Raw genomic sequence first — 21,897 nt, forward strand, 5'->3', positions numbered from 1 at the left:
TGCATACATTTCAATCAAAAGCAACAGAAAAGATTTCTAACAGTTCATAGCTCTTGTGGACATACTTTCAGACTAAAAAATTTCCAATCCAAAGGTACAGAAAAATGAGTAATACATTCATTTTATTTTTAAACAATGAAGTTTTTATAATAAAACACTTTTGTTTTTAAACTACAGACTGAGATACATATTTATTTAATAGTTTTCTTCTGGCATCAGCACTACCCTTCAGCTAATACCAGCACATAGCTTTCTGGGGCAAACCATGCTAATTTCTGATAAGGAAGAAAATATAACTGACTGTGGTTTGCTACAGCCAACATATAACACTAGAAAAAGACAAGGTTACAGTCACAACTAAGAGCCCAACAATGTTCATGACTAAGAAATGTTATAGGCATAATGAGAAAAAAGTTCCTGAGAGTAACTTCTCAACGACACTATGACAGCAGGCTTCACCACTGCGTCTTAATCAAGTGAGCTGAGTTACATGCAATCTCAGAAAAGCAAGCTTTCCAACAAGAATTTTCAGAGTCCTACTTGTATTCTGGCTGTTTCAGGCTCTCACCCTAAAAATGGTCCTTGAATTATGGTTTTAATAGCTTTCCACTTAGCCCATACACCAATTACCTCAGTTACCTTTAGCTTCCTTTAAAATTTAATTTTAATCATCATAACTACCAGACCACCAAATTCACAAGGAACACAAGCCCATGTATTACAGCTAAGTGTCTAAATGCAATTTCCAAAATTGCTACAGATGGGTTAAAAAACAGTCAACATTATTGAGCAACTACTATGTGCAATGCACTGTAGTAGGGCTTTCATAGGTGATCTTAACTATGAATTCAATGAAGCAAGTATAATTATCACTCACATTTTATAAATGTGAAAACTGAAACTTGGAAGGACTTGCTACTATGGACACTCAGGTAGCAAGTGATTATTCTTAGACTCAACTGTGAGAACTTGACTTTAGAATTCAAATTCTGAACAAACACATAACGGAGTTTCATAAGCTATGATCTTGAATACCGAACAGGGGTACAAAGCTACCAATCAATCACACCTGTGAATCCATGTCTCTGGACTCTTAGGAAACTTAGTTAAGGCCAATTTTCCCAGATGCAGATCCTTAATTGGACTTAAAGTGCCAGAAAGGATGAGTTCTTTCCTGTAACAAAAAGAAAAAAAAAGTGTTAATTTTCAATTCAAACATGTGTTGCTTTTAATAACAATCTCACGGTGAATCACCAAGAATTATTAAAGAAAGAACAAGAAAAAGAGAGGGGGAGGAAACAGTTCAGTCAGGAAAGTGCTTGCTCTATAAGCATGAGAGCTGGAGTTTGACCCCCAGAACCCACATTAAAAAACAGACACCACAGCAGGTGTCTGTAATCTTGGTGCTGGGGAGGGGAGGGCTGGAATTGTGGGGCTTGGGGCTGTGCATCTCAATATGCAAATCCCCAGGTCTTGTCCCAGAGACAATAAACCAGAAAGTGTGAACCACATTATAGTTTAAAAACCATTGCTACACTTTATTATCATCCTGGTTGATGTTTTTTGTTTGTTTGTTTGTTTTTTGTCTACTTGGCAAAAGCTAGCTAGGATTATCTGGGAAGAGCTATCTCAACTGGGGGGGGGGAAGCCACCATAAAATTGGCCCACAGACACATCTGTGGGGCTTTTTCTTGAGTAATGGCTGACAAGCGAGCACCCAGCCTACTGTGGGCTGTGCCACCCTTGGGCTGAGCAGGCCATGGGAAGCAGGCCAGCCAGTAGGCTGGGTTCTTCCATTTCTTCCCCTTCAGTTCCTGCCTCCAGGTTCCTTCCTTGAGCTCTTGCCCTGATTTCCCTCAGTGATGGAGTGTGAGCTGAGACATCTAAGCTGAAATAAACCCTTTCCTCCCTGAGTTTATTTGAGTCATGGTGCTTTAGCTCAGGAATACAAATCCTACTAAGTCAATAGTCAACCATGGTTTGAACATTTTAAATGGAAAATTTCAGAAACAATCCCTACATTTTAAATGACAGGTGGCTCTGGGATTCTGATGAAATCTTGTCTTGTATGACTGGGGATGCGGATCCTTTGTCCAGTGTGTTCATGCTATCTGCAGTCAGCATCAATCACTCAGTGGGTTTGAGGGCACAGGGGCCCTGCATATGTCTTCCCAGGGTAAGAAGAGACTGCTGTTTGTATTTTGCTACTCAAATCACTCTAGCTTCTGCCTCTAAAAGTTCTCCCAGTTGGCCCCTGTGCCCTCAACAGTTCCCACTGATTTTTAATTTTAAGAGTTCTCTCTTTATGTTCCTGCTCTCAGATGCTCCAGGCCCATTTCATATACTCCTGCCTTGGTCTTTGATTCAGTCATTCTCCAGTGAGCCCAGTTCCTTTTGCTAGGGACCCGACAAGTTTCATACAGTTCAATCAAATATCCTAACTTTACAGATGTACTAAGTCAAGTCTGGAGAGGCTCAGGAACATGCTCAGAGCAGCAGAAACATCCCCACTATTTACAGACATCCCAAAAAGCATCTACAATAGAAGTTACTGACATTCTTAAAAATCAGTTATAATATAAAATCCAGTATAATGTGATCTTGTTTAAAACACACAGGATGTTAAATAAATATGATTTAAGTCATCTCTAATAATAAAGAATTATAGTTTTTATAGCTCTATCCTGTGGGAAAATTTAAAATAACTCAGAATACACAACAGACTTCACTTTCACATCTCATTCATTTTCTGCTTTACTTAGAGAGAATTTGTTTTAGTTCAATGAACACCAGTTGATTTAAGTTCATGTACACATTTGGATCATATAACTGAAAAACAAAACAAAACAAAAAACACTTAATAAAAATGGTGCTTGTCTGAATTAATCAGATGTGATTCTTCTTTCAAGCTCTGAGCGTCAGGCATTTTAAGTGGCTCTCACAGTACCACATTTATGGCTAAATGAAGACTGAGGCCTTAAGTCCTTATCCCATACACCTCCCTGCCCACCAGTCTGGCTAAACTATCCATGCCTAGTGGTCCAATTAGTCATAAAAATGCCTGTGATCCCCAAACAAGGGTACCACAGGCATCAAACAGTATGTTGTAACTCAGCAGGACAATCTCTATGTTTCAGGGGGGGAAAATGCTTATAGAAAAGACAGTTATAAGGGGCACAATAGTTATACTGTTACGGAGATATTTTAAAAAAAAATATGTATAAGAAGCAATCACAGGATGCCATGGGCAAATGGTTTATATTTCATTTCCAAATAGTCATGGGTTGTATGTCTTCAGAAGTCTGGGCAAGCTCCACTTTTCCACTGAAGAAAATGACATACCTCACATTCCATGCGGTGGTGAAGTCTGGGTTGAGAAGCAGAAGGGTGCAGGTGACATCTATCAATTCTAAAATAAAGGGAGCCACATTAAGAACACAGTCCTGCCCATCAAAGACTTTCTTCGAAGGTCCTCATCCACTCTCATCACAACCTGTATCCAGGCTGTATTAATTTTAATGACATATTATTCTAAGACATCAGTGGTGTGACTGTTATCCTCAAGATTTTCTTCTATTTGTGATTTGTACAATTATTTTAAAAGTTAACAACTTTACAATATGCCCATAAAGAATGATTCATCTTCCATTCTTTTAGTAGATCTGGCAGTAATCTAATTTGCACTAAGAAATAAGAAATCACTATTCATTTAATTTTCCCAATATCTCAAGCACTAAGTAGGAAATTTTCAGAGGAAAGGAGAGAAAAATCACCCATAATCCAATTTACATTATGCTGCAAAAGAATTCCCTTTCTTCTATATATGTTACATAGTGATAGCAGTGATAAAAGTACAGTGATCACTTCTAAAGACTTACTGTTCTATTTTCTTAGGATGTATATCCTGAAAGAGAATCACCATGGCAAAATAATATAAATGTCAACGTGACTCCGACAGTGTCAAAACAGCTGTCCTCTAAATGGACTGTGACTGTTTTATACTTCCAAGAGTAATGTGACTACTTATGCCCTGATTCTAATCTAATTATATTTTAAAACATCGATGTGATGGGCTAAAAGGTAAAACAACTCTACTATGTTTTATCTGACATGTTTATACCCTCAGTCATATGTTCACTTTTCATTTTTGTTTACTATTTTCAGTTCATTGAGGATATTCTACTCATATTCACTAGAAATTTATTCTTCATAGTCTTAAAAAAAATGTTCATGGATACAAATAAACTCCATAAACCTGCTTTGAAAAGAAGAAATGGATCAAATCTGGATATTTCCTTGTTAGTAAAACTGAAGAGAGTTTTGGAATTGCTACTTTCAATCTAGAGATATATCGCTAAAATAGGTAATGGCACCAGTGGTATTAAATGCCAAGTGGATATAATATAGAAAATGTCGATATTACATGGTACTGCTGGGAGCAGTCCAAGGCTAAGTAAGTGTTTTATTCACATTAGTGTAGTGCATTCGTATAGTCATGACCCAAGCCACTTCTGTTCAACTTTACAGCAGGAAAATAAAACTCAGAGGGCTTTTAAAGGTTATTCTTATTTTATGTGTATAGATGCTTTGTCTATATTATGTTTGTGCACTACTTGTGTGCTTGGTGCCTGCAGAGGCCAGGAGAGGTCACTTGATGCCCTGGAACTGGACTTACAGACACCTGTAAGCCACCATGTAGGTGCAGGGAGCCCTGAGGAAGAGCAGCAGCCTGTGCTCTTATCCACTGAGGCATCTCTTCAGCCCTGAGATTTAGAGATTTAACCACCTGGTATATGACAAGACTAATACCTGACACTTTGGTCATATCAGTTATACTGCAGCTGAAATGCCTGGCCTATAGAGATAAATGAGGCATTTGAAGTGCTTAGTACAAGGTAAACTGCAAACATAAGAGCAAACACGTATCTCTTCTATACTTTTAAAACGTGGTCCAGTTAACTATAGATTATTCTATTACCACATAATCTTAATAAAAGATTAGCATTTGTTCGGTACTTATTATTCTACTGCTACTAATCACTTTGAACATTCAGAAACTGAGAATCATGAACTACACACACTGACTTGTGACCCACATTTTCCCACTGTAGGTTCCGATGTACACGCTTGCTGTGCACATAAAGAACAATCTAATTCATATCACTTTTCTTTCATTTTTTTTAATAGCTTTTGGCACTGATTTAATGTTTGCCAAGGAAACTAATATAATGTTCTAAACCACTATTCACTTACTCCCAGAACTGTTCTAAGTATCAACAATGAACAAAGATTAAACAAATCCTGGACTCAAAGAACAGGTATAATTCTAATAAGACCCGATCTTACCCTTCATAAGACTATCTTCTTGCTGGAGAGGGCAAACAAAGGACATATACCACCCGGGGCCTTCCAAAGAAGCAATGACTAATCCCCACTAGTGTACTCATGGGGCCTATGAGTACAGAGATAAAGGCACTGCAGATGTCAAAGAGAGTGTGGGAAAGCCAAAGTAGTGTGATGTCACGGACAGTGTGCTCTGAGAGACTTTGGAGCACAGAAAAACTATAGCACAAAGACACGATGGCTGTTACACTGAAACTGGATAAACAACTAACCTTAGAGAGCAGTCGTCGCTACCCGACCCCAGCACACACTTACAGCATATGGGAAGGGCTATATGTGACAGGGAAGCTGTGGAGTTCTTTGATGTCTGCTATTGTTCCAAAAGCCATTCTACTCCCAAAATAAACCGGCTCTTGGACCCTGTGATTCTTTCTACAGTACAGAAAATGTACAATGGGAGTTCCTTCTGTTTGTACGTTCAATGCAACTCTCCTCCGCCTCTGTACAGTAAGTAGCACACGCAGAGCTAATGAACATACAAGTCAATACTGGTCCCCAAGCATCAGGGAGAGGCTGTGGAAGAACCCTCATCCATGCAGTGCTTCCTTTGCTAGAGACAGCTGCGGCGAGGACACAGCTGCTTCACCACTTACTGGGAGTTCTGGACAAAACAAGTATGTACGTAAACTGCTTAATCTCATGCTTTAGTGGTTTCTCACTATAAATGAAGCTCACAACAGAGCTACCTCATAGGAGTGCTAAACGGTTAAAAGCATGAAGTATCAGGTTATCTGACATACAGTGAGCACTGACTTCTGAATGCTAATGTTCATTATGAAGTCTGCATCTCCTAGTCAGTCCCACGAGCACTACCAAGAGTGGACGCCCTGTAGAAGTGAAGATATCTGAGCTGAGCATGAGCTGAGCAGTGACCATTGTGCAGAGGGTACCTAACAACATTTAAAACACCAGCAGCGTTGACAGACACCATACAACCAGGGTTTCCGCTCTCCACAAACTTCTCATCTTCCCTGATTCAGAAGTCAAGTCATGAGGCAAGAAGTGGGGAGAAAGTATAATGTAAGAAACAGGAGACAGAGTAACGAGGTTAGAAAAGGAAGAGTCAGATCCGCAAGAAAATCTTGAGGTCTCTCTCAGTCAGTATTCCCCTTTCAGGGGGAAGAAAGGAAGTAATTTAACCTCAGACTGCTGATGCTCTAGCTTTTCAGGCCTGTCTTCCAGCAAAGCAGATGCTGGCACATTTTTGGCAGATGCTTTGTTCTATACAAGAAGGATGGACCAAACTCTAAAGATAAACAACAATAACAGTTGACTGTAATGACTTCACTGTCTAAATGTTCCCAACTACAGACCATTTCTCTACAGTCTTCCCCAGAAGACACGAGCTACTGAAAGCCCTGCAGAATCTTAGAATCAAATGGGTCTCTCTTGAGATACACGACACACACCAGTACATACATGCTCACTGTATACATTCCAATGTATGACTAAGCCATCATCATCTCACAGTCAGAAAGTTAATCTGGGTACATCATATAGGGAAGTAGCTGAATTCCAGCAGGAACAAGAAAAGCACATATGGACATTGCCGAAGTCAGAGGCTAAGCTAATGTACTTGCTTTACTCTGTGCTTCATTCTAGCAATGGCCCGGGTTTTACAACTATTCTGACAGAATGGTTTCTGTGCATCTAAACTAAATAAATTCAAGATAATAAACTGGCTAACCTCCATCCAAAATATACTCAAGTACCATATAAGGAACAACTTAAGGTAAAAGCTGTTCATTACAGTACACAGACCCTGAATGGTGGACTAAGCTAAGCATTCTTGCTAATCTGACAAGCAACACTTAAGCACTTATGGGTACTGAGTAAGAGTCATAATCCTTGTTCTTAGTGACCCACAGCCTAGCAGGAAAAATGTCTAAGTAACAAAGTACAATATACTATGGAGAGTGGGGACTATGAAAGTCACCCAAATAAAGGTCTCCCACAGGTTGCAGAGATCTGCTGTTTCCTGAAGCAGACAGAAAGGTTTCCCAGGGGATGATTGTGAATTGAGCTTGCTAATGCTGGCGACCAGGGTGATGATGACAACACAAAGGCAAAATAAGGGAGTAGCACACAATGAAGTCAGAGAGTGGAACAGTGTAGATTGTGGCTGGAATAAAGACTAAATACTACAAATAGAAATGAGTGTAGGATTCAAATGAAGTCACAAAGGCAGCAACACATTAATGATAAGCAGCAAATGTTACTATTCTCAGTGTCTGACTAGCATGAGGAGGTTACAGGAAGCCAGCAGTCTTCCCCAGTTAAGAAAACTATAGGTTACTGCTGCTATGTAGAAACTTAAGACTCAGGCCAACTGACTTTTCAAATAAGGACAGACATTCAAATTTCCCATCCTGATTTTAAACACTTATTCAATTAGTTAAGGACAGTTCTTGAAATATATAAGCCAAATAGATAATCAGGCTAAGGGCCAAGAACCTGCAATCTGATGCCAAATATGGAGTGGCTGCATCACTGGCAATCAGGCTTTAGAATAGAATAAAACAGATGGTTAAAGGTCTTAAATACCATCTAAGGAATTTCAATATTTCATTGGCTCTGAGAGAATCATGAAATCAGATATGAGCATATACATATATTTCAGAAGTGCTTCTCAAAATGTTTCTATATATTCATAAATAATAATAATAATAATAGTCCATCAAACCTAAGTAGAGAGTATGGGGAAGTTAAAAGGAGATAACATGGGAGGAAAAGGAAGTGATAAAATTATATTTAAATTTTTTGCTTTGTTTTTTGGAGACAGGGTTTCTCTGTTGCTTTGGAGCTTGTGCTGAAACTCGCTCTGTAGACCAAGATGGCCTCAAACTCAGAGAGATTTGCCACCCTCTGCCTCCTGAGTGCTGGGATCAAAGGTGTGTGCCACCACTTGCCCAGCATATTTTAAATTAAAAAAATAATTTTTTTGAGAGGAAACCAAATAAGATGTTGGAAGGTGCTCTTCGAAGTGATTGGCTAGTGGCATCTAGGACATAAATGACAGAAGAACCTGCAAGAGGAATAACTATCATTAGCCCAGCTGAGAAACAAAAGTCTAGACAGAAGAGAAATGAGGAAAAAAAAAAAAAAAAAAAAAAACGCAGAAGGGTATACATGCATGCATATATATATACATATATATATATGCATATATATATAGCTTTGGACAGAGCTCTACCCATCCAGGGCTCTTAATGCTGTTTTGCTGGCTAATTTTATGTCACTTTGACACAGGCTAGACTCATGTGAGAAGAGGGAATCTCAATTGGGAAAAATGCTTCCATAAAATTTGCCTGTAGGAAAATCCGAAAATCCGTAGTGAACTTTGCTAATAAAAGTAATTGACGTAGGAAGAACCCGCTCACTGTGGGCAGTGCCATCTCTGGGCAGGTGGCCCTTTGGTGTATAAGAAAGCAGGCTATTAATATGTGTGGATGTGCCTAGTCTTATTGCAATATGATATGCCAGGTTTGGTTGATATCCCTGGGAGGCCTGATCTTTTCTCAAGGGAAGCAGAGGAGGTAGGGAGAGTTGATCTTGGGGAGAGGGAACAAACGGGAGAGAAGGAGGGGAAACTGGTTGTGATGTAAGTGAGAGAATGAAAGAATAAAGAAAAAGCAAGCAAGCAGGCCGAGCCAGCCATAGATAGCAAACCAGTGAGCAGCACTCAGCACTCCTCTATGGCTCTGTCTGCCTCAGCTCCTGCCCGCAGGTTGCTGCCTTGACTTCCTTTGAAGATGAACTATAATGTTTAAGTGTAAGCAAAATAAACCCTTTCCTCCTGGAGTTGCTTTTGGTCATGATATTCATCACAGTAATAGAACTCTAAGGCACCTGGGCCATTCTTTCTTGCTTACTTTTTTTTTGTTTATTGTTTTTTGTTCTTTTTTTTTTTTTTCTTTTTTTCTTTTTTTGGTTAGGTCGATCAGAATTATAATTATCAGTTCTCTGCCAAACCAAATATGGCTATTACTACATCAGATTGTTAAAAAGTAATATGCCCTAGCTAAACAAGACATCTTTCAAATATCTAAGGGATGCAGATCATTAATGAGCATGAGAAACTCAGGTTGAAATGGCATTTATTTTTCTTTAACAAGATTCGGCTGCATTCTAAATGTTTTGATTCATAAATTTGGCACAATGTTTTCCCATTAGCATTTTCAGACATCAAAGCAGAATTGACTTATTTTACAGAGCTGAGGGTCTGTGGCACTGTACTGAACTATGCCCCCTTTCCTACCTAAGCCCTAGATGATCACAGCTCTTATCTTGAGGATGCAAGATAAAATCAAAAGCTGCCCATGTGCCCTGAGAGGTCATCAAGATGAGACTCATGTGAATAAGATGTCAGAGCCTGCAGTCTGATGCCCACAAGGTAAGAACCTGAAGTGCACAGAAAGATTTGATGGCCCCAGGAAGAAGGGGGCCTGGGTTCAGGTACACGGACAGGCAAAGGCTACTGCTATGAGATAACTGAGACTTGATCTTAAGAACCCTTACTGTTTCTTCTCTGAGACAGTGATTCTGTCTCACTAGTGTGCATTGGCTAAGTCACACCTCTGTACACCAGGGTAAAAACAATATGGCTTCATTAGGCAAGACGTAACTTGGTGGAGTCCTAAGGCCCTCTGGAGCCTATGCCATGGTGACAGAATAAAAAAAAGGAGTTCAAAAAGAGCCAAATCTCCTTACATTTGCTTGAAATGTGTGCCCTAAACACGAGTCATGCCATTAACGCCACATCAGGGTTAGGCAGTACTTGTGAATTGGAGGCACGTATCAGAGGACCAATCAAATAAAACAAGTCACAGGGAAAATAGAAACCACTTCTCACTAAAAACCCAGACTATGTCATTGTCCACACAGGAAAAGGCACTATTAAACCTGTTTGGGTAGTCTTTTAAGGACAATACTGAGAAAAATTCAGGGGAATCCAATGTAATACAGCTGGCAATATACCCTTCCCTTAAAGAGGCTTGCTGGCACTCATCTGGAAACTTCTTAGTTTCTTCACCTTTCTGCCCACAGTCCTGCAGAGCGGCTTCTGGTCAGAGCAGCCCCTTGGTAATGACTACCGAACTGATGGTGAAAATTGATTAGAAAATAAGGTCTTATTGAAAAGCAGCCTGCAGGCACACTGGCACTCATGCAGACGCTGCTGCACGAGGGAAGGGAAAGGGCTTCACAGAAACAGAGGAGGACATGAGCTCTGCCCAGGAGTGAGGCCTGAGGTGAGCCCGGAAGGCTAAGCAGGACTTGTGCAGCCAGAGCTTGACTTAGGAAATGCTGGAAAAGAGACCAGGTGGGATGGTTAGGGACTACCAGTATCCTGAAGAACTGCCACAGAACAACAGAAGAAGCAAAGGCCAAGGTTTTCTCTTTCTTTCTTAGTTTTCACATTCTCATTTTGGCGCTAGGATTCAGAAGGCCTGATCTCAACTGAGGTTCAGTGAAATAGCACGCTTGTAACCACAGATGGGGTCACGCTGCAGCTACCACAAGAGTACCTTGCCTATCTCCTTTGAAGTGCTACAGAAACAAGTTCCGAGGTCCACAAAATGCTAAGGGGTCAGAAATCAAGTAGTTAAAGGAACCAGAAAATCCTTTGGTGATGCTCAAACAACTTCTTTTAATAGGATGCTATCTTTAAATAAAATCTTACAAATGACCTCAGCATATTAACATATAAATCTGTTGTGACTGCAGCAGGTGGCTTGAATTCTGCCCGAGACACTTCCATTATAGTAACAGTGGTTACAAGCAGGAACACTGACATCAAGGCTACACTCCTCATTTGACAGAGGCTGAACACCTGCTCAGGCAGTGCAGAGGAGAGCAAAGACCAGAGTCCAGGAATGCCAACCCCCACCAAAGCAAGGGCTCATCCCAGAGGAGGAGGAGATGTGCTCATTCATACTCACCATCTTTGTTTAGCCATTGCTTTCTTGTTCTGTACAAAAGGAGCTTGTTGTGGACATATGGTAATAAGAACTTGACACACCAGCTCTCAACACCAAGTTTGTTCTCAACCAGGACTATAGGACTCCGGTTATATTTTGCTTCAGGGCATGGGATCAGGCCAATTTCATCTCTAAATATGCAAGACATAAAAAGAAATTGAAAATAATACTGACTTTTAATTTTTTTCTAATTCCTTAAGAGCCTCATGTATTTATTTTCCTTAAGAATATAACAAAGAGGGTTGTTGGGGTGCACACCTTTAATCCCAGCACTCAGGAGGCAGAGGAAGGAAGATCTCTGAGTGTTCGAGGCCAGCCTCGCCTACAGAATGAAATTCAGGACAGCCAGGGCTACACTGAGAAACCCAGTCATGATAAAACAAGCAAGCAAACAAAAATAACAATTTGAGCAACAGTAGAAAGGCTACCATAAATGTCCTTCCCTGATAATGAGATTGTTGACTAACTTATCCACCACCATAGAGCCCTCATCTAGTAGCTGATGGAAACAGAAGCAGACACCCACAGCTAAACACTGAGCCGAACTGGAATTCAGATGCAGAGAGGGAGGACAAGACCAGGCTACAGAAACCCACAGAGACAGCTGACCTGAATAAGGGGTAGCTAATGGGCCCCCCAGACTGATAGCTGGGAATACAGCATTGGACCGACTCAGACGTGAGTCTCAGTTAGAAGGCCTGGGCAGTCTAAGAGACCTCTGACAGTGGAACCAGGATGTATCCCTGGTGCACAAAAGGACTTTGGGAGCACATTCCCCATGGAGGGATACTCCCTTAACCTAGAGACAGGAGGGAGGGCCTAGTCCCTACTCCAAATGACCTGACAGATTTAGATGACCCCTGTGGAGTGTGTGTGGGGGAATGGGATGGGAGGATGGTCAGGGGGTATGGGAGGGTGGAAGAGAGGGAGGGAAAGGGAACTGGCATCAATATGTAAAATAAGAAAAAAAAATATTTAATTTTGGGCAGTCTTGGTGCCGCATGCCTTTATTCCCCATACTAGGGAGGCAGAGGCAGAGGCAGGTGGATCTCTGTGTAGTTCCAGGATGGCCTGGTCCACAAAAGGAGTTCCAGGACAGTTAAGGCTATATAGAGAAACCCTGTCTTAGATAGCTAGATAGAAAGAGAGAGAGATTAGAACTAAGTTCATTTACTGGAGTTGTAGCAACAGATCATTTTTTAAGTGTAGGTAGTTGATAACCCTTAATTACAGGGAAAACAGTACACTGCAACCCTCCTTGCTGGCAGGAGGGAAAATTCAGTTCATCTTTAGATGGCGATCTGAAAACGCCTTTCAGCATTTTAAAGCACATACTCCAATCCTGCAGTTACCCCACCCTAAACACAACACTCCAGCATGACAGGGAATGATCCACCTGTTTAACGGCATAATGCAGGTAAAGGAAACGTAGCTCGGTGTTGTGTTAAGTGTTAAGTAATGATGCAGGTCTGCACATACTGGCCTACCTGCCAAGAATACAGGGAGAAAGCAAACTGCACATAATGGAAAAGCCTTTTATATAATTCCTTTAAAATATATTTAGATACATAAAATTTTCCTTGGAAAGACATCAAGAATTTTTTGAGAAACAGAGATAATGAATTTTATTTGTATAGAATTATTCTATTTTTTAAGAATGTAAACAATGTGTTTTTATTTGCCTACTATAATAATAAATGTGGAACAGAAACAAATTATTAGTAAAGATTAGCTTGTATATGAAAGTTTTGGCTCAATTTCCCTCCATATATTGCTGTTTTTTTTTTTAAAAACATTTTTATGATAAAATATCAGAATGTAAAATATACTTCAGAAAGTGATCATTCAATCCACCTGAAGTTGAAAATCTGCACTAAAAACAGAGACTTAATAAACAATGTGTGAAGCATGTGACCTCACAAAGCAAACAAAACAAATAGCCCTAAAAGCAACACATACCTTTCATCTATAAAGGTAGATAAAACTCTTACCTACACAAGTTCTTAAATGGGATGTCTGCTACTTAATAAGTAAAGAGACCCCTATGAGAGGGGCTGGGGGGATGGCTCAGAGGTTAAGAGTGACTTCTGATTCACAGCAGACCAATTACCAGCAACCATGCCAGGATGTTCGCTCTGGCCTCTAAGTCCAGTTACCGGCCGGGAGGGGGTCTAACACCTTCTTCTGGCTCTAACAATAATAGAAAACTGGAAAGATGGCTTGAATTAGATGCATGAGGCTGTGTTAGGATCCCCAGCACCTATGTACAAAGCCAGCTGTGGCCATACTTGCCTGAAATTCCAATGCTGTTGGGGGCAAAGACAGGAGGGTTGTCAGGAATTCTGGCCAGTCATCCTAGCCAAAAATAAAGGGCTAGGTTCAGTGAGAGACATTTTTCCACAAGGATAAACTGAAAAATGATACAATTGAATAACCAATGCAATTATCTGGCCTCTATGCTCCCACATCCAAAAACACACGTGTGTGTATCCACATACACCCCACCATACACACACACACACACAAGCAGAAAATTTTAAAAGGCTATTTTTTAAATTTGCCTATTCATTTTTTTTTTTTTTTTTTAACAAAAAAGTCTCTGTGTGGTGGTGTCCCAGGAAGTAGAAGGTACGAGAAATCCAAAAGCTGGAGTATAGGTGGTTGTGAGCCACTGGATATGACATGGATGTTGGTAAGTGAACTGTCTTCTGCAAGAGCAGCAAGTGTTTGTGACCACTGAGCCATCTTTCTAGTCCCACATCTCTTACACACACACACACACACACACACACACAAGAATAGAGTTGCAGATGCAGCTCAGTAGGTAGAGCGCTTGCCTAGCATTCTCAAAGTCCCGGGTCTGAACCCAAGCACCACCGAAATCTGCCCTGATGGCACGTGTCTGCAATCTCTGTACTTGAGAGGAAGAGGCAGGTGGATGGATCTATGAATTTGAGGCCATCCTGGTCTATGAGTTCCAGGACAGCCAGGGTACACAGAGAAACCCTGTCTGGGGAAAAGGGATAGAGGGGGGAAGAGAGGGAGAGAGGCAAGAGCAGCATAACTGGAAGTTCAATGTCATCCTGGGTTATATAGCAAATAGATGCTGTCTCCCTTCCCCAGCCAAAATAAATTTAAAAAAAAAAAAAAAAAAAAAAAAAAAAAGTTGATCTTCAGAATTTATATGTGACACAGAATCCTTTTGTCAAGACTGGTCTAAAAAAAAGGGAAAACATGAAATTATGAGAAAGCCTTCTTCTGTTAAATCACTACCACAAGTCAGAAGCACACATTTGAAATAGACACGGCTAGAAAAACAGAAAAACTTCCACACTGAATAGCTTAGAGACAATCCATTCTCTACTGATCACTTTGTTAGTGACACAGGGATCTGTCAATAAGCAAGGGTACTAACATTTCTTCCAAAGTACTTATCACTCCAGACTTTGGGGCCTACAATATAACACATTCAGTAGATTCATAGGTCTCTTTTTTATATAGATGCTAGTATTATCACCATTCAAAAACAATTTACAGAATATACTGCATATTTTTAGTTTCTAGTAATGCAAAAATGAATAAACAAAGTGCCACAGATGTCTAAGAGTTTCTCTGTGAGACATCCATATTTACAATAAAAGGTTACCACTTGGCTCTTCCTGTAACACAAATGAAGTTTTGTAGGGGACCTGAGAGAGCATCTCAAGTCAATATTCAGTGTTCAAAGCATGCCTTTGCATTTGTACTTGGTCCTAAAAACCAAGCACAACTAGCCATGCCAGTCACTGGACTAGGTGTGGGCCTCTGATGTTTCCTGGTGCTCATACTTTTGCTATATGAAATTGGACGTTTTAGGAAATAACCTAAAAGCAGAAAATAACGTGTTCAATCCCAGCATTTAAGAGGCAAAGGCAGGAGAATCTCTGTGAGTTCAAGGCCAGCCTGGTCTACATAGTGCATTCCAGGCCAGCAAGAGCTACATAGTCAGATACTGTCTCAAAGAGACATGGACACAGACATAGACACATACACACACCAACAACAACAACCCCCCCAAACCAAAACCCAAACCAAAAAACTCCTAAAATTAGAAAAACCAAATGAAAAACCAACCCCTCAATTTAATTACTCAAGAGTTTGTGTTCTCTGAGATCTAATAACTACTTGTAACACTTCAAGGAACCTCAAGAGCTAAAAATATAAATGTTATATTAGCAAGAATAAAAGAACCCCAGCTTCCAGATATACTATTTGAAAGGTGTTTTTTTTTAAACTTAAATTCACAATGTTAAAAAGAAGTTTGCTCACTATAATTGTACTAGATATAAAATATTCAAGTACTAACTTGGTACCTAAATTAGAGGACAAAGCCATCTGCAGAATTAAAAAAAAAAACATACTACTGTGGTTGGCTACCCTTCCAAGAAACAAAGGGTCTTAGGGACAGCAGTGCTTAGTAACTACATTTGAATGGATGGTCATTCTTGCTCCTCAGTGACATTTATATTTACACTGCTTTGAAAGGTTATTCCAGGAGAGTATTACCTCTGCTCTTTGTAATACACTGTGCTGAGAACAGCATGGGTCATTTAACATACAACTTCAGCCTCTACAGACCTCACTCTCCCCATCTGTAAAAGGGTAGGACTCTACTTCATCTTCAGTAAAGAAAATGGGCTAGAGTATGCTCAGCTTTCAAATTTTATACAGTAACTTGACACCTATTCCTATGTAAAGAGAAAGAAAGGGTCATAAGGATGTAAACCATTGAAGAGAAAAAAAAACCAAAATAAACCAAAACAAAACAAAAACAAAAGAAAAGATGCAATATTGTAGAGACAAAAGCTCTTGATACCTGCCCCTGACTAATTAGTCTCCCTTCTATCACTGGCCAGTGTGGTGTGTGAATCATTTACCTCTGGACTGTTCATCTGAAATATGGAAATATAATATCTTCACTGCTTGTTATGAAAACCAAAGGTGAAGAAAGTGCTGGGCAATGATAAAGGTTATCAGTTCATTTAACAGCCTGAGGTCAGTCAATATCAAGTTTCTTGGTTAGTGGGCACAGAAAGCTGAAGTGGAAAAAATGTTAATCCTTTTGTCAAGCTATTTGACCTAAGATAGTGGTTTGTTCCTTCTAAAAAAAAAAAAAACACAGCATTTTCTTTAGAAAGATATGTGGTCCATAAGCTTCATAACAACAGAAGGTTTCAACTTAGCTTTCTGTACCTATTCTTTTACATTACTGTAATTTTTCAGGCAGTTTGGAATTCTAAATCATTGTGAAATGAATAGGAAGATCATTCTTGTGTCTCCTTTTATCAGATGAGGTCCACTGAGCTTAAGGGAGTTTCCTGAAGTCAATATTACTAGCAGCTGGGTCTCCAGTTTAAATTACAATTTCACACTCAAAAGTAGAAAACTCAGGAAAAATAAAAATTAAAGCCTGTCTCTACAACCACTAATGTTCAGGTATATGTCTTTTGCCCTCCTCAACTATTTTTACAGAAAGTGGATCACATCGTACTTTTTTTGTTTTTGAGACAGGGTTTCTTTGTATTACTTTGGAGGCTGTCCTGGAACTCCATTTTGTAGACTAAGCTGGCTTCAAACTCACAGAGATCCTCCTGCCTCTGCCTCCCAAGTGCTGGGATTAAAGGCATGCACCACCGCTGCCCAGCCTATATAAACTTTTGACAAAACTTAGAAATTAACATTTACGATTCCCTACATAGTATTATAAATGCTTACAATGACTATGATCATCAGATCATTTCCAATGAGCAGCCCTTTCACTACCACAAAACCCTTTCTCCCCATATTTTTAAGTTTCTAGAAATTTAGAGTCTTGTATTTGCCCAGGAAAATATTCTTTGCATGACCAAGGTAAGGAGTTTTCAAAGAAGCCCACGTAAAGGGCAGCAACAGTTTTAATCTTCTCAAATAGATTCAACAAGGCTTAATGATTAGTTGCTTTGGTGGACTACTCCACACACAACATGGAGAGGAGCAGCACCGTCACTTCAGGTCACACACAGCAATAGAGCATGTGTTTGGATGTCTCACTTTACCGTAGAGGTCCAATGGAGTTCAAGGTTCATATTACACAAATGTCGGCTTTGTTCCAATATGCAGCAGCTTCTCTGGTCTATATATTGTAGAAATAATAACTGTCATTTACGACTTACTTTCTGCTCCAAAACCTGTGTCAACCAAGTTCCCTTCTAGGCAGGATGCATTGTCCCCAGTACTAAACATGAACTCTGTAAAGTGTCACAACAGAACAGAAAATGGCCCAGATTCAGGAAAATTTATGAATATTTTTATTGAATAGCTATTTTTGTTTTATATGCTGGAATTCTTTCTAGAATGAGCAAAAATGAAATGATAAAATATCTACAGGAACTGACACTTGCATATTAATAATTAAAACTTGACTGGTACTGAAGATATTTCAGAGACCTAGTAGGTTTCCTCATTGATTTTAAGGATTACTTTTTATACCACTGAACTACATTACTGACATTATTTAGAAAACAGGAATTACTGTTTATTGCATGCTACATTCTATGTTTACTCTATGCAAAAAATTACAGTAAAAATCTAAGTATATCAGGCTTGCAAATAAAATGACAAGGTTCAAATCCAGGACTCGAATACTAAATAAAAATTTAAAAACTATACTATCATTTTAATTGAGTTAAAGCATATGTGTACAACCATTATAAATTCTGTGGTTTCATATTCTTCAACCTGCAGACAACTTGAAACTGTGTTTCAGTATTACTCCCTTATTAATAATTTTCCATGGGCCCTTCCTATTGATTACAAGTGTATCATCACTTGTGTCTTTAGTCAAATGCTAGTTCCTCTGAAAGATCTGTCTTCATCTTATAATTCCAATAAAGTCTCCTGGATATCACTGTTGATAACAGCTTTCTTACCCTTTCTGCCTCTTCTTGTGTGTGTTGATTGGTTTGAAGTTTCATTAAGGATAGGGATCTTTTCTCAACTGTGCACTAATCCATATATGCTCAGTTCCCAGTAAAGTTATCCCCAGACTAACATTTTGCCTGTCAAATGGGAGTAGTGTTTGCTATACACGTGAATGCAACAATTAGGCCATATAGTCAAGGACTTTATAATCCATTCCTGTAGAATCTTTTCAATCACATTTTGCTGCTTTTGATCAATGTACTACTCCCAATTTCTTCTGACATTGTCCTACCCAGATTTTGATGTTGATGCTAAAAGCTGCCTCCCCTAGGATACTCAGCTTCCCATTTCTTCCAATAGATAGCACTTACAATACTGCTAACACATTGTCACTAAGAACTATATTGTGAGATTAATTTACTGTTAAGACTTGGGTCGCCACTAAACCCATACTACACAACATAGTACTCCATATATGATAATTATGCATAATATCAAAAGTTCAGTTCTCACTAGCATTAAGTACATTAGCTACACATGGCTAATATAGCAGATGTATAATTAGATCATATCAGAAATTTGGCTTTGGTACAAGTTATATTTTAAACTTCTTCTTGTCCCATATAGTGAATATGGCACCTACTGCTCCTCAAATCAATTTAGATAGTCAATAAAAAAAAAGTTGCTGGATATGATGACCTAATTAGGCTGTACTGTAGACAGCTGCCTTCCACATTAAGGCACAGTATACTTCACGGTAATAAATATTCCTGGGTTAAACTACTAGTTGCAGGGAACCCAATAAGATTCCCAGTTTCCTACCAAACAATATCTGTATTGTGTTTTCTACTTTGCAAAGTGTTCTGGCAAGGATTGAAGGCACTGAGGTTAACGCTAGTGCTTTGCATTCTCATTAGCCCTACAAAATCAAGAAAACATTGAGCCTGGGGGAAACAATCCATACCTGATAGAAACACCATTCATAGCTCTTATCAAACTTTGACTTTTCAGGAAGATCTTTTTCTTTTCTTTCTTTTTTTTTTTGCTTTGGAGGCTGTCCTGGAACTAGCTCTATAGGCTAGGCTGGCCTCAAACTCACAAAGGTCCACCTGCCTCTGCCTCCTGAGTGCTGGGATTAAAGGCGTGCATCACCAACGCCTGGCTAGGAAGATAGTTGAATATATTCAAGGGAGTAGATGTTAACAAATAAATTGGCAACAGATCTCACGTTGGAGAAAAGGGGAAAACAAAAATCAAATAATGAATAATGAAAAACTTTTACAATGTTGTTATTAAATACTAACTTAAAGGTAGACATCTGTTTTTAAAAAACTAGAATACAGATTTTTTGGGGTCTAAAAAGGCTAGGTTGAGCACAGACATGTCAGCACTTCTGAAAGCTCCAATGTACAACTCATTTTAAGAGGCAATACATGGAAGATAACTCTAGTGTAGGGAGCATGTATTAGAATACAGCTGCTGACAAATGTTAAATGAATTGAGCTATTTAAATGTTTAGAGTTTACATAACTCATTATTTCAAGAGCCCAACTTACCTCAAACTTTCATATCTCAAATGACCCAAATATTTAACAATCATAAGTTTTGATAGAGTATATATTAATGAGACTGCAGAGTAAAATATATGATGCAGAGAGGGGTAAATGTGATCCAGATTGCACTGAGTCAACCTACATAACCCTAATCTTAGTTTTACCAAATATATTTTTAGTCTACCTCAAAGATGAAAAACTAAAGTGATTACTGTATTAGACCTCTAACCTTTCCTACAATTTCATTCAGAAGAAAAAACCCACCAATGATGAAAATGAACCCTTCATTTGACCAACCCTTTTTTTTTTTTTTTTTTTTTTTTTGGATGTGTCTCTTTACACTGTGTCCGGAATTCTCAAAAAGGGCCGCAAAGACTGACACACAAGACATCAAAGCATTCTTTAAAAGGTCCAGCAGCCACTATGGCTACTGCCAGGAAATCACTCCAAACATTCATTCTGAAAAAAGCCAACAGTCAAAGGAGGAAAGGAAGACTTAGGAGCTATCAGAGCTGGCAGGTATGTTTTGAGGCCAGTAGTATTTTGTCTTTAATGAAGTACAGTTTGAAGCTCCTAATTACCATAAGGAAGCAGGCCATCCGAGGACTTCTAAATTCTTTTATGAACATCACCTTGGAGAAATTGAACACTTTGTTAAAATGTGGGTTTGGCCTTTCATTTAGTCGGAAAAGCTAAGGATGCTGGAATGTTTAAAAATAATTCATATGTTCTAGTTGAAGATATTAAAAATAAATTGTAGAATCAAAGGGAAGATAATACAAAACTAGACTCCATGTTTCTTTTCCCCAGGGAATGGGAAATAGGCTACACTCTTGCTTTTCTGATTCTTTTGTATACTGATGTAACTCTTTTGTAGCTTTCTTCTGATTCCTTAATGGTAGAGAGTGCCAGAAAGAATAAAATCTTGAGAGTACCTTCCTAGAGACTAACAAGTAAACGGAAAGGGAGAAGGAGATATATGTGTCAATTCTTCAGTGAACTTATAGAGGTAAGAATGCCTTAAGATGCATGTCGGTAACTTAGGACGTGCTTCTGATAAAAAGTATCCAGTTTGCAAGAGCTTTATGAGAGATCCACCCAGGTCACCTTCAAATATTGTTACATCCGACTAGCTCTGCAATTTTGTGACAAGTGAGTGGAAAAGTCAAAAGCAGCCTCCGGTCACCTTTAGCAACCTGAAAGGGGGTGCGGGGATTCTGATGGGGTGGGTAACCCTTTACAGTCTCTATAACCCTCTACAGAGCCGCCTGCGAGGCACAAGGACCCACAGCGGTGGCCCGCGGAGCAAGCGCACCAGGCGGAGGGCGGCCGGGAGAAGAGTTGTCACAAGTCCCAGGACGCGCCCGGCAGGGCAGGAAACTCCACGCTCCAACGTGGCTCTCGGGGGTCGCTTCCCAACACTAACTAGCCCGCCACCCGCCCCGGTAACGGCCGGCTGGCCCGGCGCGACAATCCCTGCCGCGCTCCGCCTGTCGGAAGCGCGCGTGGGCCCCGAGCGCCAGCCGCGAGTGGACCAGAGCGCGGCACCGGCCCGGCCCCCGAAGACCCCGGCGCGCAGGGCGCGCGACTCACATGTGCGGGTTCCTGCGGAAGGCGTTGGTGATGTCCTTCACCACCCTCTGCACCAGCACCGCCACCTCCTCGCTCGTCTCGGCCATGTTGGCGGCCGCCGCGATCCGGCGCGCCTCCGGGAGAACCCAGCCGCCGGCGGGAGTTCCGCGGGGGCGCGCGCGCGCTGGCTCAGGCGCGCCCTCGCCGATGCCGCGGAGCACTTCCGGGTCAGGGAGGGTTGCATCGCTGCCTAGTTGGCTCTGTCTCTGTGCTCCTTGGCTTTGATTGATTTTGGTTCGCTTGGCATGGACGAAGGAGGGTCCCTGCCGCACCTCCCCGAGCAGGTGTGGGCCAGGATGGCCTTCTCCCAGCGACCTCCGGACGGCGGGACCATGCCAGCTCACCCCAGGAGGAGGCCTGTAGCTGACCTCCCTTTGCACCCCTGTGCCACT

At 40.3% G+C, this 21,897-nt stretch overlaps 1 protein-coding gene across 1 annotated transcript in view; it reads right to left on the bottom strand.

Moving 5' to 3' along the window:
* Nucleotides 1-21,634, bottom strand: part of Ptar1 (protein prenyltransferase alpha subunit repeat containing 1) — a 31,953-nt gene extending 10,319 nt beyond the window's left edge. The window contains exons 1-4 of the mRNA XM_051200136.1: nucleotides 21,467-21,634; nucleotides 11,343-11,512; nucleotides 3,343-3,409; nucleotides 1,070-1,174 (exon numbers count right to left, since the gene is read on the bottom strand). Coding sequence (XP_051056093.1) covers nucleotides 1,070-1,174; nucleotides 3,343-3,409; nucleotides 11,343-11,512; nucleotides 21,467-21,552 — 428 coding nt within the window. The 5' untranslated portion in view covers nucleotides 21,553-21,634. The remainder of the gene's footprint in view (nucleotides 1-1,069; nucleotides 1,175-3,342; nucleotides 3,410-11,342; nucleotides 11,513-21,466) is intronic.
* Nucleotides 21,635-21,897: the final 263 nt, after the last annotated feature.

Source organism: Phodopus roborovskii, unplaced genomic scaffold, assembly GCF_943737965.1.
Source record: "Phodopus roborovskii unplaced genomic scaffold, PHOROB, whole genome shotgun sequence".
Lineage (NCBI taxonomy): Eukaryota > Metazoa > Chordata > Mammalia > Rodentia > Cricetidae > Phodopus > Phodopus roborovskii.